At 52.9% G+C, this 26002-nt stretch overlaps 1 protein-coding gene across 1 annotated transcript in view; it reads left to right on the top strand.

The window, feature by feature from the left end:
* Positions 1-820: 820 nt before the first annotated feature.
* The window catches only part of Sardh (sarcosine dehydrogenase), a 59046-nt gene continuing 33864 nt past the window's right edge, over positions 821-26002 (top strand). The window contains exons 1-13 of the mRNA XM_050154924.1: positions 821-1438; positions 3370-3724; positions 4942-5120; positions 6180-6359; positions 7749-7872; positions 8016-8116; positions 11695-11799; positions 12854-12983; positions 17055-17141; positions 17335-17425; positions 19432-19573; positions 20783-20866; positions 21854-21967. Coding sequence (XP_050010881.1) covers positions 3391-3724; positions 4942-5120; positions 6180-6359; positions 7749-7872; positions 8016-8116; positions 11695-11799; positions 12854-12983; positions 17055-17141; positions 17335-17425; positions 19432-19573; positions 20783-20866; positions 21854-21967 — 1671 coding nt within the window. The 5' untranslated portion in view covers positions 821-1438; positions 3370-3390. The remainder of the gene's footprint in view (positions 1439-3369; positions 3725-4941; positions 5121-6179; positions 6360-7748; positions 7873-8015; positions 8117-11694; positions 11800-12853; positions 12984-17054; positions 17142-17334; positions 17426-19431; positions 19574-20782; positions 20867-21853; positions 21968-26002) is intronic.

Here is a 26002-nt window from a genome sequence, read left to right as displayed (position 1 = left end):
GCGCAGAATCCCATTAAACCTGGATATTTTTAATTTGGCTTGTTTTGATTTGGCTTGATTGGGATTTTTGTGTCGGCAAAGAGCTCGCATTAGGAAAAATTCCTAACACTTAGTAGGGTGTCACATCAATATCCGTCCCTCTTCTCCAACTGGAGCAGAAGTGGGGGCCATTTGGTACCAGCACCTCCTTTGATTCTTTGGACATCCAGAGGTTTTGAAACATATTGGTTCTTCCTGGGTTCACTCTGGGCATCTTCTGTCTGAGATGGACACAAATGTCTGGGATGCAGGCCGACTGTGGGATACAAGGACAGCCCCTGCGATGTCAGCACAGACTCCTTGCTGGCTTCTTTGGAGTAAACTTTTTGTCTAGTCCCAGGAGTTAGCAAGCTGAGACTGGAGAGACATACTTGTGCCAAGATGACCTCATCAGAGGCCTCATTTCGAGGAAGAATGGTCTACCCATACAGCCGCCTGGTTCAGGGGATGGGGAACCAGGGTGGGCAAGTATGGGAAGACAGAATGCCCAGGGCCACCACAGCAATATGGAGACTCCCGAGTTAGTGATGAGGAAGGAAACGTGAGAGGCGGAGGTCACCCCAGAAAGCTAGGTTCAAGTTTCATAGCCCTGTTCTGCTGGCTTGCTGGGAGAACTGTCCACTTGGCAGCTGCCCCAGCTGGGCTGGCCAGGAAGCTGGGGTAGTGGGAGGTTCACTCCTGCCCCAGTTGTAGGCGGAGACTTTGAGCCAGCAGCAATGGAGTGGGTGGCCTTTTCAGCTAGACCCAGATGCAGCTTGGGTAAGAAGGGAGGGGTGGTGTCCTGGCAGCCCCTTCACCGGCAGGGTTGGGACAGGCTGCTGGCTAGCTGGGACCTCCCTCTGCCTCTGGCTGAAGGGACCATGGACTAGACAGGAAGACCGTGGGTAACTGAGGTTGCAGGAGAGGGCTCCCATATGGGAGGGTTCTGCAGAGTGCCTTCCCCGCTTACGCCCCCTTCTACCCTGTTGCAGCCTTCAAAGAAGGCCCTGTCTCTGAGACCTCAGGCCTGTGACTGAGCTTTTATTCCACGTGTCCCCTGCCCTGATCCTTGGGAAGCTGAGGGCGGGAGCTGCAGGGGCCAGAGGGCAGGTTCATGAAACAGCTGTTCTGAAGCAGGAGGAGCAGTCTGGGGGCCTGGCCGCCCCATCCTCCAACCCTGCTGTGACTGGCTGGGAGGCAAGGGGCACGTGGCAGATCCCCAGGCCAGCAGTATCGGCACTGGGCATAGTCTGGAGAGGAAGGAGGTGTTTCTGGCAGGTGTGTGGTGCCTGGTGCAGTATCTTAAGGAAGAGCCACTACCTGGTCCTGCAGAGCCTCGACTGGGTCCATATTCTGCTTACTTGCCCTTGCTAGGACCCTCTCCAGAGCTTCTGGAGAACTAAGGACATTCAAGACTAAGGTACGTATAGACTCCCACTAAGGGGAATGCCTTGTCTCATCCACGGAAGCCACAGAGACTGGCAGCTGTCACTGTAGGGACTGTAAGCCAAGGACAGCTCCTGCCTGCAAGTCCACCCACTCTCCACTCCCAAGGCCTCTCAGCATAGACTCCGGGCCCTACCCCTGGAGTGGGGTGCTGAGTGGGCGGCTTGGCTCTGACCTGCTCTGTCTCCTGCTGCGTCCAGTGAGGGCTCAGGAGTGCAAACAGGTGGAATATGGGGCCACAGTGGGTCCAAGTCCCCAGACTGGGGTGGTGATGGGGAATCAGGGGAACATTTGGCTTTTGGATCACAGTGCCCTTTGCTCAGTGCGGCTGATCAGAGGCCTGTGACCTTGGCCACCCTAGGAAGCCTGTCGGCCGCCTCAGTCTCTTTCTCTGAACTAGAGGTAAGAGCCGCAGGCGGCCTCTGATCGTTCTGTAGCAGTGAGCTGTCGTCTACACCTGATGGGGGAAGTTAACTGGCCTCATGGTAACAGGCACAGTTCTAAGGACTCAGCACTCTGGGTCATAACCAAAGCCTTTGGTTTTCCTGCTGATCCCAGGAACGAGCACAGGAAACCCCTTGGAGACATCCTTCCTTCCCTGTGCTGGGCGGGATCCACTCCTTGGGAGATATCCTGGGTACCACTATTCCTGGTACACTTTTATCATTACATGTTGGTGGATAGGGTGATGGGGGTGTCCTGGAGGAGGGTCTCTTGGTGAGCCCTTAAGGGTAACTGGAAGAACTGTGGACGGGACAGAGAAAAGTGAGGTCTCTTAAGCCAGTGTCTGAGCCCCACCTGAAATCCAGATTCCTGGAGGGGAGTGTGTGTCTAGACGCCATGGCCTCCATTGGCTTCTGCTTGGAGCCATTGAAGGAGCAATAGCTTATGTAGGGTTGAGTGGGGACTGTCCTGGGGGATCATACTAGGGCCCTGTCTGGGTCTACTGCCAGCTCCTACTTGGGGCTATTGCCCCTTGCCTCCTCCACATGGCCACCCACCTCGGCCTGGCTCTCCCTGTGTGCAGGTGACCTCACACATTCCTATCAACTCAGTCATGGCTCCTCTGGGCCCGCAGTCTTTCTTCCCAAGTCTAGTCCAGCAGCCCTAGTGCCCTTCTCTAGCTCAGACCAGGACAGGGCCCTCAACACTCAGACTAGTCAGGCCCTGGGTGTTCTCACCTCTGTATCATGCTGTCCGGGTGCCCTGTGCTCCTGTGAGGACATCAGTGCCCCTCTGAGGCACTTTCTTATGCCTAGCCCACACAATGTAAAGGAATATTCCATATCAGTCCTCACGTGCCTGTCCTCTCTGGATACTGCTCTTCCTTAGGCCTCATTTGGGTGCCACTTCTCTGACACTCACACCCTACCCAGAGCTGTCTCCCCTGAGCTCAGCTAGAGCCTGCTGGGTATCCATCCAGCCTTGAGACATCAATGCTGAATGGGTGAGGGAGTGAGTGAATGGGTGAGTGAGTGGATGAATGAGTGAGTGAGTAAATGGGTGAGTGAGTGGATGAATGAGTGAGTGAGTGAATGGGTGAGTGAGTGGATGAATGAGTGAGTGAGTGAGTGAGTGAATGGGTGAGTGAGTGAGTGAATGGGTGAGTGAGTGGATGAATGAGTGAGTGAGTGAATGGGTGAGTGAGTGAGTGAATGGGTGAGTGAATGAGTGAATGGGTGAGTGAATGGGTGAGTGAGTGGATGAGTGAGTGAATGGGTGAGTGGATGACTGAATATATGGGCGAGTGAATGAATGAATGACTGAGTGAGTACATACCACGGGGAAGCAGCAGAAAGAAGGCCAAGTATGGGAGCTCCAGGTACATGGACATGCACATAGTCCAGCCCCTACAGTGTCTGCACTGCACCCCATCCGGCCTGACTCTCTTGTTGGCTCCCTAAGGTACAGAAGCATTAAGTCCCCATGGCTTCGCTGAGCCGAGCCCTACGCGTGGCTGCCACCTGTCCTCAAGGGAGATCTGTTCGGAACCTGGGGCTGCAGCCCCTAGCCAGGGATGCCCGGCCCACTACTGAGAAGAATGTTCCATACCAGCGGACCCTGAAGGAGGAGGCACAAGGTTCCTCGGTAGTGACCCAAGGACCAAGCCAGCCCCTGCCTAGCTCGGCCGATGTTGTAGTCATTGGCGGGGGCAGCTTGGGCTGCCAGACTCTGTACCACTTGGCCAAACTGGGTGTAGGCCTAGCAGTGCTGCTGGAGAGAGAGCGACTGACCTCCGGGACCACCTGGCACACAGCAGGTGGGAGCCTGGGTGCTGGGGGATAGGCGGGACACAGCTGGGGTCAGTCTGGGAGGGGCCGCAGAGTATGGTTGGGGTGGCAGGCCAGCCAGACTCTCTCCTCTGAAGAGCTGTGCCAGGGAGAGCATAGGCACTGCCTGTGGCCCTCAGGGTCGGGGTGAAGCTTGGTCCAGGCAGCTGTCTGTACCAAGAACAGGAGCCCCTCCCCCAGAGAAAGGCACCAGGTGGAGGCATGCCTGCTGGAGAATGGCTGGACCCGCATGGCAGGGACGGCATTTTCTGTGGAACTTTCTTACTGACCCTGTGAAAACCTGAGCACCCGCAGTTTGCATGCCCTCAACCCCTTTAACCAGTGGCGTGCTGGTGCACAGCTGCCAATTTGGTGTGGTGGTGACACTTGTACCTCGGCTGCTGTCAAGAGGCCCACTGCTCTGAGCCCTCAGCCCATTTCCCAAGGCCAGGTCCAGCTGGGCTGTCACCTCTGCCCGTCCATGTCACACCAGCCTCGTTTCTGGCATATACAGCCCCTGCTGTTGAAAATAGTAGTCATAGTGTTAGGAAAACTGGGTTATCTGGGTCCAATCAGTTTTCTTTCTTTCTTCCTTCCTTCCTTTCTTCCTTCTTTTTTTTCTTTTTATTGATTTTTATTGAGCTCTACATTTTTCTCTGTTCCCCTCCCTGCCTCTCCCCTCCCCTTCAACCCTCTCCCATGGTCCCCATGCTCCCAATTTACTCAGGAGATCTTGTCTTTTCCTACTTCCCTCCAGTCAGTTTTCTGTCTCGCATTCACCTGCTCTGTGACCTTGAACTCAACTATTGGCTGCCTATGAAGTTGACCTGTAACCTCTCAAAGTCAGGTTTGGTAGCTTAGGCCTATCATGTCCGTTCTTGGGAGCAAGAGACAGGAAGAATTCAAGTTTGTTCTTGGCTACATAGCAAGTTTGAGGCTAGCCCTATGCTTCTCAGGAGCAGCTGAGGACTCTTGAGGTCACCCTAGGCTAGACTCTGCACCAGGCCTGGCACGCAGATGACACTTGTTAATGGGAGGCTTGGATATTGTTGCTTGGAGCTGTCCCAGAATAGCCCTAACCTCTGGCTGTGGCAGGCTCTGTCCTACTCAGCCTCCCTGGGTTCCTCGTTTCTGCCCATTATTTGTGTGGCAGAAGTGGATGTGATGCCACCCTGCAGGGGACTGATGGTGCCCTTTTCTGGGTCAGGTTTATTGTGGCAGCTGCGGCCCAGCGATGTGGAGGTAGAGCTTCTAGCCCACACACGGCAAGTGGTGAGCCATGATCTGGAGGAGGAGACTGGGATGCACACAGGCTGGATCCAGAACGGTGGTCTCTTCATCGCCTCCAACCGGCAGCGCCTGGATGAGTACAAGAGGCTCATGTCGGTGGGTATGCTCCTAGGGGGAGTGTACCTTTTGGGAGCTCACATGGATGCTGTATTCTTTGTGGGGGTACAGCAAGGGGGAGGAGGCCCCGGCAGTGAGTGCATGTAATAATCCCTTAACACTGGAGACAAGTGCCTGCAGATCTGGGTTCAAACCCTATCACTGCTCTTTGCTGGCTGGGCTACCTGAGTGGAGAGGTGTGACCACACTCCTCATTCAAGATTCCTGGGGAGTGTGGGGTAAGGGGCTCAGCTTGCTTAGTGTGCACACCCACAACTCTGAATAAAATGATGGGGCGGCTCACCTGCTCTCGGATCTTGAATTTAGAGCCATGCAGAGTTACTGAGTTTTACCTATGAAGTAATCCGAAGCCTGGGATAGGGCGGCATGCCTCTTACCTCAGCAGAAAGACCGGGAGTTTAAGGTCATCCTTGGCTATATTGTTTGTGACCAGCCTGGGCTACATGAGACCCTGTCTCAAAAAGAAAAATATTCTTAGAGAATCTCATCACCAGTCAGGTGGAGCCCTGTTAAATAGGTCATCACCTCCTTTTGATTGGCTGCCGTTGGTTAGTTGAATATGAGGCATGGTCTGTTTGACAGTGCCACCAAGGCGGGATCTTGCTGGTGTTTCTTGGGGAGGAAACTTGGAAACCTAATTCTCAAACCTGAAATATGAGACTGAGGGTCACTTTAATTTTATTATGTCACACCAAGCAATTTGTAGCTTGCCTTGTTCTTGTCTAAGCTCTGAATCAAGTGCCTTAATTTCTTCTAGCCCATTTTTGGGAGTAGATGTTCAGTCTCTCCAAACCCGTCACAAAGCTGCACTCCAGCAGATACTAGAGCCAAAGGGATGTGGCTTCAGACCCTGCCTGTGCACTGGCTCCACCCCTTCACCCTCTTGCTGGAGCAGACCCAAAGGGTCCTCTGGGCGTGGAGACCTGCTCAGATTTCTAGAGGCAGCAGAGTTGGGGTTGAATCTGGTCCCAGCCTGGATGAGTGGCCTAAAGACCTGCTTTTCATGAGCTCGGGGTATTTTCTTCTGCGTCCCTCTAGTTAGGCAAGGCCTATGGGGTAGAGTCCCATGTGCTGAGCCCAGCAGAGACGAAGGATCTGTATCCACTGATGAACGTGGACGACCTCTATGGGACCCTGTATGTGCCAAAGGACGGTACCATGGACCCTGCTGGCACCTGCACCACCCTCACCAGGGCAGCAGTGGCTCGAGGAGCTCAGGTACCCATCACTACCAATTCTGGGTCTTTGCTTTGAGCCCACCCCCTTTCCCTCCAAATCCCGAGACCTGGAACAGGCTCCATCCTTGGCCTGATCCGTGGTCCTGGGCCTGTTGGAAGCTCTCAGCCTTGGGGTCCATTCTGTCCAGACAGCTGCATTTCCACCCCCTTCACTCAAGGATCCTACTCTGTCACAGGAAATCTCTGGGTCCATTTTTACCATTTTGTCTTCATTTGCCCAAACTACACTTACGATAGAGAAACTCAGAATGATGATGAGGGATATGCTCACCAGATAAAAGTATTTGATCTTGAGCTTGAGGGCTTTGCTTGTACTTCCCGCATTCATGTGATAGGTGACTGTAACCTCAGCACTGGGGAGGGTAGTTAGGAAGATTGATGGGTTTCCTGTCTGCTGTCCTAGTGGACACAGAGAGCCCCAGGTTCAGCGAGAGGTTCTGTCCCAACTTGGGGGAGGAAAGGGTTGACTGGACTTACAGCCGGGTTATGGTCTATCACTGAGGAGTAAAGGTGGGAACTCAAGCCGTTAGCCTCATCCTATCCCACCGTTAGGAGCAGAGAAGGATGGGCATACCTGTGTTACCTGCTAACTAGCCCAGCTATCTTTCTTCACTCATGTGGTCCAGACTTAGCCCAGGGAATGGGGCTGCCTTCAGTGGGCTTGGTCAATTGATAATCAACACATTTCTCCACAGACGCATTCATAGGCCAACGTGATCTAGATAATTCCTCAGTTAAGATTCTTCCACGGTGATTCTAGATTAGTTCAAGTTGACAGTTAAAAATAACTAACACAGTGCATGCACCCGTGTACAGGCATGCACACCCAGACATCACACATGACATATGTATGCACACCCAGACACCACACAGAACACACACATACAACACCACATATAACACATGCACACACAACCACACACCACACACAAAGATAAATAAGCAAAAAAAAGCAGTAAAAATGTCAGGCAGGTCTGTGGGCATTTTGGTGTGTTTCTCTTCAAGTGTTTCCATGAAGGCATAAACAGACACATCATTTTATGACTTAAAAAAATTCAGAGTGATGTACAAACATATTCCCATTTCTCAAATGAATCTTACCTACTGCAAAACAGCCTGCTACTATCTTATTCCGAACGAGTGCCCTCACCCCTCCTATATCTGCACAAGTTAGGTTCCAATCAAGGAAGGACGTGGGTTCTGCTTTTTTTGTGATGTGGCTTCCGTTTCTCTGACCAAATGAGGGAAATAGAATCGGGAAGCGTCCCTCCCAGAAGCAGCATTCCTGGTCCCATCCAGCAGGTCGGGGATGGAGGTCAGGTCTTCAGGAATCTCCACATGGCTTTAGGCGCTGTTTCCCCCACCTCAGGTCATCGAAAACTGCCCAGTGACTGGCATCCGCACGCGGGTGGATGACTTTGGAGTGCGGCGGGTGGCAGCCGTGGAGACCGAGCATGGCTCCATCCAGACACCCTGCGTGGTCAACTGTGCAGGTGGGATGGTGTGCCTTGGGTCCCCCCCCCCCCAGCTCTGGTCCCACCCCTTTCTGGGCTGGGAGGTCAGGACAGGCAGGAATGGTGAGGAATGTCCTGTGCCCACTCGGGTGGCAGCTGAGTCTGTTCCATTCTGTTCCCAGGAGTGTGGGCGAGCACCGTGGGCCAGATGGCTGGCGTGAAGGTACCACTGGTGGCCATGCACCATGCCTACGTTGTTACTGAGCGCATTGAGGGCATCCAGGTAATCAACGGTGCCGGGTTCTCTGCAGTGGGAGGGCGGGTGAGGTCAAGGACTTTGCCCTAAAACCTACCTAGCTGGGGTGCAGACAAATGACGTGGTCCTCAGGCTTAGGCCCCTCTTCTGTGCAAGGGAGACCTCTGGGTGCTGGCAGACTTACATGAGTTGGCACAGTTGGCACAGTGGATTTGATGGTGTGGCCTATCTTGGATGCCAGGGCTTGGTTTGTCTTTGACATCTCGTCTGATAGCCAGGACTTTGTTCAGAGGACGCTGGTTCCTGGCACTTAGTACCTCTCGGAGGGCCTCTGCTGAGGGAAGCCCAGACCTGGTGCGCCTGCAGGCACCTGGAGTTAATAGCCTCCCATTCTCTCCTCTCTTAGTCTGCTCTGCTCTTCTTCCTATGCTGGTGGCTGGTAGTTTTCTGACACCTTGTCACTGACTGTCCTGCTTCCCCCCCACCAATCCTCTGAGTTTGTCTGCCCCCGCCCTGCATCACTCCTTCTAAACCCACTGCATCCTCCTCCTCTCCTCTTCCTATACCCTGTGTTCCCCATGCATCCATCCTTCTTTTTCCATCCCTTTATCCTTACTGACCGCTTGTTTTATCTATTTATCTTTCCATTTATTCACTTCCCTCTCTCCTTTTTACTACTCCCACCTTATATTCTTCCTTAATGTCTTCTTCCATCTCCCCAGCCATTTACCAGTCTAGTTATGCTCCATCCATCCATCCATCCATCCATCCATCCATCCATCCATCCAGTCATTTTTCTATCAGTTCTTTTTTAAAGGTTTATGTATTTATTGTGTTTATAGTGTTCTTCCTGCATCTTGCCTGCACACTGGAAGAGAGCATCAGATGGTTGCGAGCCACCATGTGGGTCTGGGAATTGAACTCGGGATCTCCGGAAGAGCAGTCAGTGCTCTTAACCTCTGAGCCATCTTGTCAGCCCCCATTCCTTCTTCTTTAACGCCTTCCATCCATTCCCCAACCCATGCTCCATCCCTCCTTCTCTCCATTCACCTTTCCCTCCCTCTATTCTTCCTTTGTCCATCCACTTGCTAATTCTTCTTTACAACAGGAATCTAATCCTCTCTGCAGCCAACACTGACTGGAGGGACTTCATCTTTCTACTCCAGGAGGTGGAACAAAACAGAGAAAGGCCCAGTTTTTGCATGAAGAGTAAAGGGGGATCATGCAGACAAGCAAAGGAGAACCCCCAAAGAAATGCAAAGGGTTCTGGAAGGGAACCTCCCAGGGGTTCTAGGGCTCTGAATAGATCCTGTTTCAATGGACCATACTCAATTGACTTCATTTAGGTCAATCAAATGTGGCTGGACATGGTATGCCTGATGTCTCTAACAAATATTGGAGGACCAGCTTGATTTTTGGGGGGCTACTTGAAGAGGGAGGAGGCCATACCTCAGTGGGGGTTTGAGGGTGATGGAGAAGGTCCATCACAAAGGGCATGGCATTTGGTTTTGACTGACAGTTCAGGGAACTGAGCCATAGGCTTTGGGGTGAGGAGAGTGTGAAAGGCCAGACTGTTCTGTTTTATGGACCAATGATGAGAGTCTTGGACACCTGGACACCCCCTTTTCTCCATACTAGAAGCCTCACCCCTGGGGCCTGCCTCCCCCACCCTACATGAGTTTGGTTGCCCTCCTGCCTCCAAGACGCCAAGCCTGGCTGTTTTACAGTGTGAATGTAGGAGACAGTATAGCAAAAGCCTGGGTCTGGTGGGTTCCTGCCACAAACCCAGGGTGACTCCTCCAAACACACAGTAGGTCCTTATTCACAGAGACACCTACTTTGTACCGTATTAGGTGAGCAAGAAAGAATAGCCATGCTGACCCCTGAAGCTCAGAACTGTGGGGAGAACCCACTCCCCAGGTAGCCACCAGGGGTCACTCTCTGACCATGAAGGGATCCAGAAGGGCCACGTAAAGGCGGGCAGAGGGTATGTCATAGACAGAGATTGCAGAGAGGGTAGCCACAGGGTGTCCACTGGGGGGCACCACTCCTCAGTCCTAGCTGGTTTCTCTTGGTACCTGACAAAGTCCTCCTTTTGGGAAGTAGTAGGATGGACTGCAGTTGGCCATCCCCCTCCCAGGAATGTCAAAGTCAGGGGAAGCTGCAGGTATTATATATAGTCACTCAGGGTCCCTGTGTGCCTCTAGGTATAAGAGCACATGGATAGGACCATTAGCTCCCAGAGTTCAAGACTGTGCCTGGTACAGTCTGGTATGGTAAGACAATTCCCAGGCCCTATCCCTCCTTGTGGAGGCTGTGGGTCTGAAACCAGACTCTCCCCTTCTTCCCATCTCCAGCCTAGAAGAGTGGTCATTATTCTGATTCATTACATATGTGTGTGTGCGTGTGCGCATGTGTGTGTGTGTGTGTGTGTGAGCGTGTATACTATAGGGAACAGTTTATGGAGTTCTACCATGTGGGTACCTAATATCAAACTCAGGTCACCAGGCTTGGTGGCAAGTCCCTTCATTCAGTGAGCCACCTCAACGGACCATCTTTCTTTCCTCTCCTCCTCTTATTTCTGCTCATCCTCTGTGTCCGCCTTCTTCCTGTTTTCCTATTCCCCTCCCATCCCCTCTCTTTGTAGCTCAGGCTCCTTTTGTACTGATTTTGTAGCCGAGGACAACCTGGAACTCCCGACCATTCTGTGTTCCACCACACCTAGTTGGTGCAGTGCTGGGCACGGAATCCAGGATCTCAGACTTGCTGACAAGCGCTGTACCCACTGAGCCACATTATCAACCCTTTCTTTCCTTTTCTTCATCAAGGGTAATAGTTGTGCATGGGGTTGTGCTGAGACAGAGCAAGCAGTGAATGGAGCAAGGTCTGGCAGGAGCTCATGAGGCAGTTGTGACCATGGTGACAGAGGAGCCTGGAGTCACCTAGCCAGCTGCTGCCTCAGAGGGACTAAGAAGAACAGGAGCAATCAGGCCAGCTTTCAAGAGGAAGCAGCCAGCAGGGTTTGAAGCAGCTGGGGGAGAATAAATTGAGGTCAGAAGTTGGGATAAAATGGGAGTAGGGCCATACTGCCCACTAAGAGCAGGGTGGACTCCCGTATGTAGAGAGAGGTGGAGTTGCCGGGTGGACATGTGTGTGCTGAGCTGAGCACTTGCTGTATCCTCAGAGTTGTAGGGACCTATGGGGAGAGTCAGTACTGAGGTGGGAACTGTCTTGCTGGGACAGGAACATGGACATCCCTGGCCACCAGGGGTCTCCACGATCCTGTGCTATAGTGCTCTGAGCGCGTTAGTGTTGGAGGTGGTCCTGGCAGAGCTAACCAGTGCTATTTTAAAGCAGTATTCGGTGACTGAAAGCATCACCGAGCTTCCAAAAGTGGTCCTTAACTTGGCCGTTTTGATTACTGCTCATGGCTCACAAATGAACAGGGCCGCTGCAAAGGGTTCCTGCCTGTCTCTGCCTGTTTCCTTCCCTGCTCGTCTCCAGTGCGGGAGAAGGTGCCACAGGACTCCCCAGAGCAGGGCCTGCCTCAGGGCATGGGAGTCAGGCCCGCTTGACGCCTGGGGCTTTTCTGCTCTGCCTTCCAGAACATGCCCAATGTCCGAGATCACGATGCTTCTGTCTACCTCCGCCTGCAGGGCGATGCCTTATCTGTGGGTGGTTACGAGGCCAACCCCATCTTCTGGGAGGAGGTAAGACCCCCCCAAGGGCCCCATGGTGGAGAAACAGAGGTGCTTCTGAGAGCTGGCACTCAGGAACACAGAAGCTAGGGTGGGATGGCTGCCCACCTCAGCATGAGGAGCTTGCAAAGATCCCAGTGTTTGGTCTGCCAGTAGCAAGGATACAGGTCTCCCCAGGGCCACAGTGGTGCCTCTGGGCTGGAGGAGAGTTCAGGGTATCACACAGCTGTGTCATCCACATGGCCATAAACGATGATCAGATGGCCACTCTGCACCACATGCCCCTTTATTTCTGGAAAGTGCTGGGGAGACTAAGACAATAGCCCTTGTCTCAAGATGTCTGGAGGTGGGAAGTCACAAACAAAACGCTAAGAGGTAAGTAATGCAATGTGGGTGGTGCCTGCACCCCCAAATATAGTTAGCAGTCTATGAATCATCCATAGATACTGGGGATCAGATTGTAGGTACAGGTGGATAGGATGGCCCATTGCCCAGGCTGTGTTGGAGGCCTAGGAGCAGCTCCAGCTTACCCCACCCCCTCTTTAAAAAGGGTCTCACTGTATAGCTCTGGCTGTTCTGGAACTCACTCTGTGGACCAGGCTGGACTTGAACTCTGAGATCCTCCTGCCTCTGCCTTTCGAGTGCTGGGATTAAAGGGGTGTGCCACCATGACTAGCTTAGCTTGCCCTTCTTAAAAGCAGAAGGGAAGTCAAAAGGCCAAACACAGGGGAACAGTAGGGAGGACAGGTGTATGGAGTGTTTTGGGGGTTGTGGTTGGTAATTGGGAGCCATGGGAAGCTCCTGCATGGTTTGAGAGAACAGGTTAGAGGTTAGTGCCCAACTGAGACCACAGGAACAGTCTAGGGAAGCTAGGTGAGGGTGGGACGAGGAAGGAAGGGGCACCAGAGAGCCCACAGGGGAGTCCTGTCATCCGTCTCATGTGACCTGGTGAAATCAGTCACTTGCCCTACCTGCTTCAGGGCTGGAGCTGTGTCAGAGGTGAACCTGGAATGGATGGGCACTTTTCTCATGGTGGATTGATGGATTTCTCCTGATGCCTTTGCAGGTATCAGACAAATTTGCCTTTGGCCTCTTTGACCTGGACTGGGATGTGTTCACCCAGCACATCGAAGGTGCCATTAACCGTGTCCCTGTGCTGGAGAAGACGGGGATCAAGTCCACTGTCTGTGGCCCTGGTGAGTGGGGACACTAAGGCTGGAACAGAGGCATCCTTGAGTCCCTCTGGATGACTGCCTTCCTGAGGGTGACCTGCCTCGTGTTACCTGAACTTAGCTTTTCTTTATTTCATCTCGGGGAGAAAACCCAAGCTAGCAAGGGCAGCAATGTATCCCTGGGCAGGCAGCCCATGAGGCCCCTGACCCCAGCACTGAGACTCTAGACCCCTTTTATCCCCAGTTCGCAGGGTTTCCATCTGTAAAATGGGAATGTGGTACCCATCCTGGCACCGTGTGAGGCAGAGTGAGCACAGAAAGACGGACCGTCTCTAGCACAGTGATCACCTGGTGGGGCACCCAGCTTTGCACCCACCCCAATTCTCACTTCCCTGGTCAGGGTCCCCAACCACCGGCTTCTCCCCTTGTTCTTGGGTGGCCAGAATGCTGTAGGGTTAGAGATGAGCTGGGCATGGAGAGATTCTTGGCCAGGGGTTCCGAAGCACCTGCCTCCTCTCTGTTCTCCAGGAGGCTAAGAAGAGTGAGTTTAGCTCCCAGGCCCTCTCCCTGTAGGTTATCTGCAGAGTAGCCACTGTTCACAGGGAACCCAGGCTCCGCCCCAGAATGAGGGTGTAGGGCTCCCAGCAGAGGATCCTAGGAAAGAGGCCAGGCTAGAAAGTAGGTCCATGTTGATTGACTCTGATAGTGTGAGATTCAGGCAGCTGCGCCTTGGAGATAAGTGTGGAACAGCCCAGCAGCCCCGCACACCTAAGGCTTGCGTACTCACTGGCCAAAGTCCACCCTTTTCTTGGGTGAGGATTGCCAACCTGGCAGGGGAGACACAGGCTGGGCTGCTGAGGGGAAGGAGCCTCTCTTAGTTACTTTTCTCATTACTGTGGCAAAATATCCTGACAAGAGAAAGGGTTTATTTTTGGCTCGCATTTCAAGGGCACAGCCCATCATGGCTGAGAAGTCCTGGATGGGGAGCTTGGATCAGATGGTCACATTGCATCCGCAGTCAGGAAGCAGAGAGATGAATGCCGGGGCTTAGTGTAGGGCCGAGCCTAGGGAATGGTGTCACCCACTTCGAGCATGGATCTTCCTGCCTTAGTTAGCCTAAGTCTGCTCCCAGCATGCCTCAAGGCTGACCTAATCTAGAAGATTCTTCGCAGTTGAGGCTAACCTCCTGGGTGATTCTAGATCCTGCCAAGTTGAAGGTCAGCATCAGCCATCAGAGCCAGCCAGCGCTGGGCTAAGATAAAAACCACACACGGCAGGGTGGAAACGTGGTCTTGGCAGAATCTCAGGGTGTGTTTCCTGCTTTCTACAGGGCAAACATTCCTCCAGTTCAGGTTCCTTGAGATTCAAGCTCAGAAAGATACAGGATAGCCCAGAAGGAGACTGTCTTCAGCTTCACAGACTGAGTAGTAGGCTGGGAGACGCTGGGCACCACAGCGTGTGTCCTGGGAGGTAGAAACAGAACACCAGTCAGCAGAGGTGGCATGGGACTGAGAAGTCACAGGCTGGGGCCAAGCCAGTCACTGACAGTGAAGCCTTATGGATGGAAGGGGACATCAGGGAGCCAGGAGGCTAAGGGTCTTCCATGGGACAGGAGAGACGGAGGGTGCTCTGGCCCTCTGTGGAGGCCGGCTCTCACTGTCTGGGCATGCTTGGTGGCTACAGAGCAGCCGACTCAGTCTGTGTGCATATGTGTGGCTGACGAGGAAGGCTGTGGCACAGGGTGCAGTCCCAGGGAGGCCAGATGGAGTCAGCTGCTAGCCTCTGTGAGCAGACCGAGAGCATGCCTGATCTGGGACGTGGGCGAGGGCTGTGACTCACGTCCCTGCTCAGCCAGAGTGGGGACTGATGGTGAGAAACACAGGAAGACTCCCAAGGGCATGAATGTCCCCGGCGGCTCTCTTTGTCTAATTAGCCTGGAAGCTGTCACTCCCCATGGGGCCCTATTTTGGGGAAAGTATCCTTGGGAAGATGGCTTGGGTCTGGTCTCTTAGCAGTGGGGGTAGGTTTGGGGATAGGGGTTGGGGGTGGATAGCTTTTCTCCTTGCCAGACAGCTCAGAGGTTTGGGCCTCCAAAATTTAGAGATGTCCCAACCCCAGACTTTGGCTAGGGTCAGACAGAGCTCATAGACCTAGGCTGGCTGAGAGCTCAGAGCCAAGGTGGGGTGACAAATTCAAGTCCTTCCATTCATGTTGCTAGGAGCTCCAGTGTCCTTTAGTTTCTTAGTCTTGTTTATGTTCAAAATCTAAGGGACCCTGTATTCTACACCTGCCTCCTTACCTAAGTTCCATCCCCAGCTCTGACAAATCTGCTTAAGACCCCTTTTATCTTTTTAGACCTGGACATGGCTCCTGTTGCCTTCTCCAGCCGCTCTGGTCCTATCCAGATGACTGCCCCCACCCTCACTCATACAGCCTAGCCTCACACAGGACCCTGGAGAGTCACCTGAGCTCCATCCCAGGCCTTCTTCCCCTCTGTGAGGTCTTCTAGTAGAAGGGTAAAAGGCAGTTGGCCCTGCAGGCCAAATTCTTCCCCTTCCCCATTGGTTCTCCAGAGTAGCATCACCGTGAGCTTGACCATACTCGGCTGCTCCAGGTCTGCCAGCTTCGAGCCCTCCCTCAGGATACTCATTCCATTGCCAAGTCCCTCTGAGCACCCAGGGCTACTGTGGAATCATGAGAAAAGGCTGAGCTCCTATTTGGCCATTGTGTGTGGTGTGGTGGATCAGGAGAGCCTCTGTTTAAGCCTCTCACAGCCTCTTTCAGGACTGTTTCTTGTTGTTCAATACAATATCTGGCCTAGGTCTTACAGGCTTTGGCACTGATATTGGGGATGGGTGGTGGATCAGGAGACCTTCTGTTTCGGCCTCTCCCAGCCTGTTTCAGGACTGTTTCTTGTTGTTCAACACAATATCTGGCTTTAGCCTTACACACTTTGGCACTGATACTGGGGATGGGCCTTCCTGTGGGACAAGTGGGGGTGCGCCCTTCTAAGGGACAAGTGCTCGGTCGCTTGGCCCTGTCTCCTCTGCCATTGCCCTCTGATGTGCCAGCAGCTTCCTACTGTTTGAAAGCTTCCTCTTGTTCCCCAGTTAGTTGCCCCTAAGCTCAGACACTGTGCCCACCAGCAGGTTGGTCTCTAATCACCCTCTGGGGAGAGGATGGACATGCAACTTCTCTACCTGGGATTGGATGAATCCGGGCAGTTTTGCCGAGTGACTGGCACACAGCAGACTCCAGCTAGACATTTTCCTCTCCTGTGATAAAACACTGGGTGGTAACGGTTCATGCCATGCAAGACTGTGGGAACATTGAGGTTACTTTGGGGGCACCTTCTATGAGACACCTTCATTTTTGCTTATTTGGCTGTTTGGATTCTGTCTGTCTTGCTGTCCTACCAGTTCTGCTGGGCAGACTGAGTTCTGTTCTGTCTTGACTGTTGAGACAGTTCTGGTGAAATACAAATGTTTGTATGATAACCCAGCCCTATGGCGTCAGTACTGGAATCCTGATTGACCAACAGAGGAAACTGTCACAGAGAGGCAGAATGACTCGCCTGAGGAGTCAAGCAGGGATGAATCCGTGACTGTGACCGCAATGTCCCCTGATCTCCGAGGCACCCTGGCTGCAAGGAAAATGTGATCACTAATTAAGAGCACACATTGAGAACCTGGCTAACCGCTATGCTGAGCCTGTGTCCATGGCCTTTAGCAAGGCTGGTCCTTGCCCTTAATATCCAGCAGGCAATGACACGGAAAGATGGTGGCTCAGTGAGGGGCGTTGCAGCACTGTGCTGGTCAAAGAAGTCCCCTTGTTGGTGGAGCAATGACGATGTTCTTGAGATGAATCTGGGCCCATGGGGCAGGGCTGGTAGGCCCCAGGGGAAGTGCTTAGGAGAACAAGGACAGGAGCAACCAGGGAGGCTCTCTGGAGGAAACAGTATTGTCTTGGGTCATAAGGATAAAGGATTTCAACAAAAGAGGCATCCAAGGACCACTTTCCTGTCCCTGCTGTCCTAGGATACCCTACCCCAAGGGCCTGAGGTCTGAAGGAGTCTGAGGCCTTCCTTCTTTTCAGAATCCTTCACGCCAGACCATAAGCCCCTGATGGGGGAGGCTCCTGAGCTCCGTGGATTCTTCCTTGGCTGTGGTTTCAACAGTGCAGGTGAGGAGGGACCTGACAGGTGGTGTGGAGATGGGGAGGCCTGTGGTGCAGGCTTCAGTCCTGCCGGAAGGCCCGTCACCTTCTACACCCAGGTGTGCGAACAGGACGGGGGGATTCCATGGAGATGGGTGTGTAAAGCTGGGTGTGGAGGGTGTGTGGAGAAGACTGTAGCCCTGCATTCCCACCTCGCCAGGCATGATGCTGGGTGGTGGCTGTGGGCACGAGCTGGCCAACTGGATTGTCCACGGGCGCCCGGAGAAGGACATGTACAGCTATGACATCAGGCAAGTGTGGTGGCTGGAGCTAGAGAGAAGGCAGTGGGGAGACAGGGGTGAGCGCTATTTTAGCAAGGAACCTTTCTTGAAATCCAGATGATCTCTTGGAAATGGGGCAGCAATGGTGGGAGGAAGAAGGCAGTGGTTGGTGGGAGGTGTCAGGAGGAGCACCTAGGTTTGGCAGGCCACAGCCTCTGCGGAGTCCAGGATCTCCTGGCCTAGGTCCTGCCTGAGCCACTGTCCTCATCAGCAGAATCCCATCGTTCTCCTGCACAGATGGGGAGACTGAGGCTACGGAAAAGAGCTCAGCTGGGACCATTGTTAGGACCGAGCTGGGCTCTTTGTCTGGTGGCCAGACATGAGTCGGGCTCAGTCAACACTGAGCAGGCTCTGCCCCATGATGCAGGACAGTCAGCATGGATGGGCTGGTGTGGGTACAGGAAGTGACTTGAGTCTGTGGGAAAGATCTGGGGACTGAACCATGTAACTTGGGCCAAATGCCAATGACAGGAGCCTAAAGGCATCCTAGCACTCCACAGCCTGCTACAAAGGTTCCCAGGCAAGGAGCAGGAAACTCTTTAGTCCTTGTCTGACCTAGGCTCCATATCCCACTCTTAGAATAGCCACATTGACCTGTGCGGTGTGGCCCATTGCTGGGGCCATATCGGGCCCTGCAGGGGCAGCACAGGGACTGAGCAGCCAGGAAAGAAGCTGCTTCTCGGTGTGTTCCGTCTGCAGTCAGTGTGTGTTCCTGGCCAATAGTCTCCAGGAGGGATCCAGTTGCCCTGCTGGCCTGACATAGGGACAGAGTTGGGTGGAGGGGCTGTTTGCTCAGTGCAGGATGTCCCACAGCCCTGCCAGCTTGTCTCTTCTTGGCTGGATGAGAACATTGCACCCATGGGGGAGGTGGCGTCTGCCATCACGAAGACAGATGGCTGACTTTGAGAACCTCAGAGTGCCACCCCCTACCCGGCTTCTGGTGCTGTGAGGTCTGCTCTATCCCCTCAGAGACTGTGTAGCCACGCCTATATTTTCCTATCAGAGAATGTTTTAGAAATGGTGCAGCTGCAAGGGGCCTCAGGGAAGGGCCTGTTCATACTCCTTCTATGCAAATAGAGCAGGGCAGCCTGACCTCCTTCAGCTGTGTTGTCAGAGCCACAGAACCATCCTCAGTGCCTCTCTTCCAGTGTCATCAGGGCTCCATTCAGCCTGGACCAGAATAGCCGGGGTCAGCTGTACCTTTGCAGACACCTGAGTACCCACTGTGGACTCCAGGCTTGTGAGTGTGCATGTTTGTGTGTGTGTATGTGTGTGTGAGAGAGACAGAGACAGAGACAAAGAGGCAGGCAGACAGAGACAGAGAGAGACAGACACAGAGAGAGACACAGAGAGACAGAGACAGAGAGATGCAGAGGAAGACAGACACAGAAAGAATCACCGGGCAGGGGCTGCGCAAACCAGAGCCTCTTTTCTGTGTCCATTTCCCCCTTGTGGGTCACCTGTTTATAATTTGATCAAGGACAGGATGCACGCCTTCACCTTCACCCTCAGTAGGGTACATGTGTGGGTAGGGCAGCCAGTCACTGGGTCCTGGGCATGTCTAGACCCCAGCTGCAAGGGACGATCCCAGGGCTTACTCAGCACTAGGTGCCTCCAGACGATAGCAGATGCTTCTCTCACAGCCGAACAGATGGGTCTCAGTTGCCCACCCAACACCCCCAACTGTGTGGCCCTGGGCTAGTCCTTCCTCTTCTCTGAGGCATAATTTTTGGATCTGTGAAATGGGAAGATGGACCACCCACCACCCGTGGCTATCTTGGGCCATATGTATGGTTGCTTTACCCAACTTGGCAGGAATCTACTGTGTACTGGTCTCCTCATGACACCCTTAGCTGGGTTAGCTGTGAGAGGAGTGGTTCATGACCAGGTGAAGAGGCTAACCCAGGCTCAGACTGCAGGCTGGATCCCTGACAGGTTGTCCGCAAACAGTGATCCATCTCCTTCAATGGTGGCAGGCGTTTCCATCACTCGCTTACGGACCACTCCCGTTGGATCCGTGAGCGCAGCCATGAATCCTATGCCAAGAACTACTCAGTTGTCTTCCCCCACGACGAGCCACTGGCGGGACGCAACATGAGGAAAGATCCCCTGCACGAGGTATACCAGATATATGCAAGTTAAGGCTCCTGGATGGCCTTGGGATGTTAGGGTAACAGACACATGTGGGGTACTCTATTGTAGGCCTGTGCTCCAGGAATTCTGTATAGGGTGCTGTGCTAGGGTTGGAGTGGGGGAGACTAGCTCCGGCAGGGGCTTTAGACCAAATGGAGAGGCAGATGCCCTGAAAACCAGACTCAGGGGTGGGATAGCTCAGTTGGTAAAGTATTTGCATGTAAGCACAAAGGAAGACCTGAGTTCAATTCCCAGAACCCACATATAAAAAAGCTGGGCATGGTGGCTCATGTTTATGATCCCAGTACTGGGAAAGCAGATGCAAGAGGCTCCCCGGCCTACTTAGCCTAGTCAGTGAGCTTCAGGTTCAATGAGAGATCTTGTCTCATAAAACAAGGTGGATGGCACCTGAAGAATAACTTCCAAGGTTGTCTTCTGTCCTTCGCACACATGCACACATGCACGCACACACACAACACACATGCACACATGCGCACACATGCACACATGCACGCACACACACAACACACATACACACATGCACACACACACACACACACACACACACACACACACACACACGGGAGTCTGTCCCATGCTGCAGCAGGCAGGTGGGGTCTGGGTGGTAGAGGGCATGGTAAGTATGTCCAGGTACATGTCAGAGGAACAGCCAGGCTGTGCATGAGAAGAGACAGACTTCTCATCACAGTCTTCTTGGGATACAGTCTCTGTGTTCTGGGAGACTGAAGACCAACTTGCCCCTGAGCTTGTTCCTGACCAAGGCCCTGACCAAGGCTGAGGACAACCACTGTCTTGCTATGTCCTCCCAGAGCAGAGAGCATCCTGGGAGCTCTTCTTCTTGGAAGGCCACCAGCTCTCTGGGATCGGCATTTACTATGTGACCTTATTCAGTCCTAATGCTTTCCTCATAGGCTCTGTCTCTAGACTGTCATGCAGTGGTCTGGGCTTCAGCATATGTCCTGATTGGTGGGGGTTGGGGGGACACAATTCATAGCAGGTCATTCTCTAGATGAGGGACTATTGTGGTGAGGTGAAGGTGCTGAGGGGACTCTGGGGGAAGAGCTGGGCACCCTGCTTCCCTTAGCATTCTTGGGTCTGGGTGGTGGGTGCCCTGGCTCTGCACCTCAAGCGGTGTCTGGCCTTATGTGATGGGCCCTCTCTGTCTCCATCCAGGAGTTGCTTGGAAAAGGCTGTGTGTTTCAAGAACGACATGGCTGGGAACGGCCGGGATGGTTCAACACCCAAGAAACAGCTCCGGTGAGTGACGATGCCTGGGCACTGGTCTGTGTGACCCTGGGCCTCTCATACCCATTCTCATCCCGGCATCCTCCCAGCCACCCGAGTTAGGCCAATCCAGTGTGCCTCAGGCTATGGTGACAGGTCAGCTGTCCACACTCAGGAAACAGAGTACCAATCTGAGAAAGAGTTCTCGGCATCCCAGCAGTGAGGCATTCGCAAAGGCTTGGCTCTCAGTTTGCTTGCAGTGACCAGGCTTCCCGGACCCAATGGGCAAGCACTGGGTACCAGCACAGACCCACAGTGTGGACAGAATGGCAGATTCCTGGTTCTAGGAGGAAAGCAGCCCAGTTTTACGCACCCTTCAGAATGTATATTTGGCAACACCAGCTGCTCGTTGCTGTCAGTGGGAGGAATTGTGCCTCTGTGTGTCAGTTTACCCACTGAACGGTCCCATATGTTGGCTTCTGGGATGCCTTAGGGGCCTCCCCCAGAGCATCCTAGGAACAGCCCCTGGGAGCAGGCCACAGAGGCTTTGAGACCCACATCTAGGTGTATGTAGACCATGTGATGCTTTTCTTTCCCTCTCTCTCTTCTGCACCAGCAGTCAGGGCTGCGGGTCCCTCAGTATTGCTGCTGGAGGGCGGCAAGAGGCAGGATTGAGGCAGCTGGCCTGGGTGGCTGTCTTAGTAGAGGATGTGGCATTGTAGCAGGGAAGGCATGGTGGTAGAAACACAGGGCGGTCAGCTACATTGTATCTTTAGTCAGGAAGCAGAGAGCAGAGAGCAAGTGGGACTGAGCTACAAAGTCTCCGCCCCCTCTTCTCCCTTGACCCAATTACTTCAACAAGGCTCCACCTCCTAAACAGTCCACAGCCTCTGGAACAGCACCTCCAGATGAGGACCAAGTGCTAAACACCGGAGCCCCCGGGGGACATTTTACCTTCAAGCCACAACAAGGAGGGAAGAGGAAGGGAGAGTGAGAGATGGCCTCACTTTTCTGTAACAGGTCCTTGACTACGACTACTATGGAGCCTACGGAAAGCAGGCACACGGGAACTACGCCTACAGCAGGCTGCTGGGGGATGAGTACACTTTCGACTTCCCACCCCACCACCACGTGGTAAGCAGCTTGAGCTGGGTCTGAGTCCCCGGCTGCTTTCTCTTCCTCATGTAGAATCCACTGCTCAGCTGCCCGAGGGGCCCTTGGCTTTCCGGGTAGGGGGCGCCAGGCTCGCCCCTTTCTTGCTACTACAGTTTTGTGCAAACCAAATGTGATGTTTTCCTTTCCCTCTCTCTTCTGCTCTGGCGGTCAGGGCTGCGGGTCCCTCAGTATTGCTGCTGGAGGGCAGCAAGAGGCAGGATTGAGCCAGTTGGCCTGGGTGGCTGTCTTAGTCGAGGTTTCTATAGCTGTGATAAAACACAATGTCCAAAAGCAGCCTGCGGAGGAAACGGTTTGTTTCAGCTTACAGCTTGTAGTCCATCATGAAGGACAAGAACTTGAGGCAGGAACCTGGGGGCAGGAACTGAAGCAGAGACCACGGAGGAGTGAAACTTACTGGCTCCCTCCTCACATCTTCCATGGTCTGCGTCTCTTACAGTTCAGGATCACCTGCCCAGGGCAACACAGTCCTCAGTGAGCTAGGCTTATCTACATCGGTTGTCAATCAAGAAAATGCCCTACAGATTTTCCTATAGGCAATCTGAATGGAGGTGCTGTATCAGCTAAGGTTCCTCTTCCCACATAATTCTAGCTTGTGTTGAGCTGACAAACAAACAACAATAACAAACAAACAAAACAAGGACTGTGAGCTTGAGATAAGACTGTACCCTCTCTTCGTCCTCTGGTCCTGAGGCTGTGCAGATCCATGAGGGATGGGGCTTCCTCTTCTTGGGGAACCACAGAGGCTTCCAACCTCCACTTACAGTGGAGTGGGTCTAGAACAAGGTGGGCTTGCTGGCCTTGTGCCCAAGGCCACTGGATGGCACCTCCAAATAAAGCAGAAGAGGCCAGGGTCGGGGTGGCTGCACCATTAGAGTTGTTCACGGACTCAAAGGTGGGCAGGTGAGACTCTGCGGGCAGCTTGTGGTCCCTCCCCAATGTGCCTGTTTCTCCACTGTATGAGGGATGAGGTGCTGAGTTCCGGGGGCCAGGGATTCCTGCAGCAGCCTGTATCCCACAGGCACCTCACACAGAATGAACAATGATGATAGCCACACCACACCTAGCTCTTCTAAGAACTAGAGCTGTCTCTGGCCTTGTCACTATGCCCGAGGCACCTGCAATGTCCCTTGTGCATCTGAGGTAGGTACAGAGCTAAGTCCTCAGCCCGGGCCCTAGACTGTGGGCAGAGCAACAGGGAGGCATCATGGTATCCAGGGTAGGACTTGACAGGCAGGGACTGCCATCACTCAGCCTCATAATCAATGTCAGTGGTATCTGTGCCTTCCCAAACTCCTGAACCAGAGCTCTCATTTTCATGGCATATTGTGGCCAGTCCTGAAGACAAGGGCTCATTTGTTCCCAGTGTTTTCCCTAACGCTTGTTTGAGAAGGAAATTACTAAGGCAGGTCAGGGCTTTCTGGGGTGGTAACCGGAGTCAGGAGCTCTGTAAAATGCGACAGTTGCAGGGCCGGCTTGGTGCCCAGTCCATACAGCCTCCTCAAGGGAGAGCCTGGCTGCGTCTGGCACCTCAGCACCTGCAGCTTCTACAGCCTGTGGGACTCCTGGCCCTGGAGGGTGTGGAAGCTCGGGGGAGATGCCAATTTGGCTTAGCAGCTCCATCCAGCCTCCGCAAATGCACCAGAGACGGTCCCTGAGCATGAGACACACACTTGTTCTCATTGGCAGCTTCCCCAGCCAGGCAGACAGCGAGTGTCAGCCCAGGAAGCTGTTTGGGTTTGGGTCGGCAGCTCTAACAGTGCCAGCGAAGGCACCTCAAAGCCTGGCAGACAACAAGTGGTCCTTAATGATGTCTGGAGGGAGGCAGAGGAGCCAAGGCCTCAGGAGGCAGTGTTGGTATGCCAACCTGCTGACTGAAGGCTAAACCAGGTCTGATGCTTACCCGGAAGCCTACTACAAGGTCTAAAAGGCCGATTGCTCAGCTCTGGGGGTGGCATCGGAGACCCCCACTACTGCCCTTATGCTGCTCTGTGCTGCTCTGGACTCCAGAGCCCTAGGGATACCGAGAGTTGGTGGCAGTCATCTCACTGGGTGATGAGTTGAGGAGGGTGTGGACCAGCTTCCAGAGACTCACGTTGGCTGTCCAGCCAGTGGCAGTGCCTCTCACCATCATTTTACCCTCAGTAATGAAAGTAAGGTTGGCGCAGCTGATCAGTGGCCAGGAGGAGGCTTTTCGTTGTTAACACCTTTATCGAGATGCAATTCCCTCGGCACACACTCCATCCACTGAACGCTTTCATTGTTAACACCTTTACTGAGACGCAATTCCCAATTCCCCCGGCACACAGTCCATCCATTGAAAACTTTCCATTCCCCGTGCCTCGGCAAGTTCTTGGGCTTTATCTCTCCACTCAGGAAACCCCACAGCTACCAGGAGTCACTCCCATTCCCCACTCTGTTCCCTCCACACGATCAGTGAGGGACCCTGACTCAAGAGAAAAAGATGGAATCTGATCAGATCAGGACACCGAATGTCCTGTGGCTCCTGCAGCCATATATTGGCATGCACAGTCTATGCACATGCACCACACATACATAGGAAGCCTAAAATAAATACATATCCTGGACACAAGTCCCTGGTTCGATGTATAATATACAAGTCTCTTCCATTCCCTTTTCACTCTCATTATGGAATCATTGACAATACAAACTCTAATCCTTTTGTATAAATGCCTGAAGTTCTGATGACGTCCAGTTCATCTCTCTTACCCTGTATTACTGGTGTCTTCAACATCGTGTCTAAGAGACTGGCTGGGACACAAACTCATACTTCCATGTTTTCTATGAAGAGTTTGTCACTTTAGCCCTTGTGTCTACAACCTGTGTTTGTCTGGAGTCTTGTGTGTGGTATGAGGAAGTGTTCAGGCATCTTTCTTTTGCTGTGAGTATCTAATTGCTGAGACCCCGTGGAGTTCTCCTGGGGCCCTTGTTGAAAACCAGTCTCCATTAACGTGAGGGTGATTTCCAGATTCTGGCTCTACCCCATTAGTCCACGTATCCATCACTAGCGCAACCCAACACTTTTTTGTCTACTGTAGCTTTCCTCTTCCCAGCAAGTGTTGGAAATTTTGTCTGCTGTAGCCCCACCCCATACCAGCAAGTGTTGGAATCAGGAAGTGTGAACACATCGACTCTTCTTTTTCAAGATTGTTTAGGATCCTCTGGCCCCTTGGAATTCCATGTGGATTTTAGGGTGAGCTTGTCACCTTCGAGAATGATCCAGCTGAGGTTGTGATAGGGACCGAGTCAGATATATAGATCAGCTTGAGTGTGTTGTTGCCTTACCAACAGCATATCTTCTGCCTTGTGAACTTTGGTGTCTTTCCATTGGTTTTGGTCATTATTTTTCCTCAAAAACATTTCTTCAGGGTCTGAGGAGATCCCCAGGCTGGACAGAAAAAGCCAGGTATTGCTGGATGGTGGTGGTGCACACCTTTAATCCCAGCACTTGGGGGGCAGAAACAGGTGGATCTCTGCAAGTTCGAGGCCACCCTGATCTACAGAGCAAGTTCCAGGACAGCCAGGGCTACACAAAGAAACCTTGTTTGAAAAACAAAAACAAAAACCAACCAAACAAACAAAAATACCCAAAGACAACTGCAGAAAAAGCCAAGCCAGTCAAGCAAATCAGTGAGCTTCAGGGTCAGTGAGAGATCCTGCTTCAAAGGTAACACAAAGAGCAATTGAGGAAGACACCAGATATCAACTCCTGATCTCCGTACACACTTGCTCATGTGTCCGCACACATGTGCACACATATATTAACTTTTTATAAGAACTTTGCATTTCTATTGTCAAATTTACTTCTAGATATTTTTATGGCTTTGGGGGCTATGGAAATGATGTTGTTTTCTTGGATTCTTTTTAGATTGCTCTGTGCTTATGCCCAGAAATGGAGTAGGCTTTATATATTGACCGTTTTTCTTTCTGCTTGTTGTCCATTTAGCTAACATTCTCTCTAGTTTCTCAGAGAGA

Source organism: Alexandromys fortis, unplaced genomic scaffold, assembly GCF_014885135.2.
Source record: "Alexandromys fortis isolate MF-2015 unplaced genomic scaffold, M_Fortis_MF-2015_v1.1 scaffold_72, whole genome shotgun sequence".
Classification (NCBI taxonomy): Eukaryota; Metazoa; Chordata; class Mammalia; order Rodentia; family Cricetidae; genus Alexandromys; species Alexandromys fortis.
Note: the sequence above shows the minus strand (reverse complement) of the source record. Positions and strands in the feature narration are given on the sequence as shown.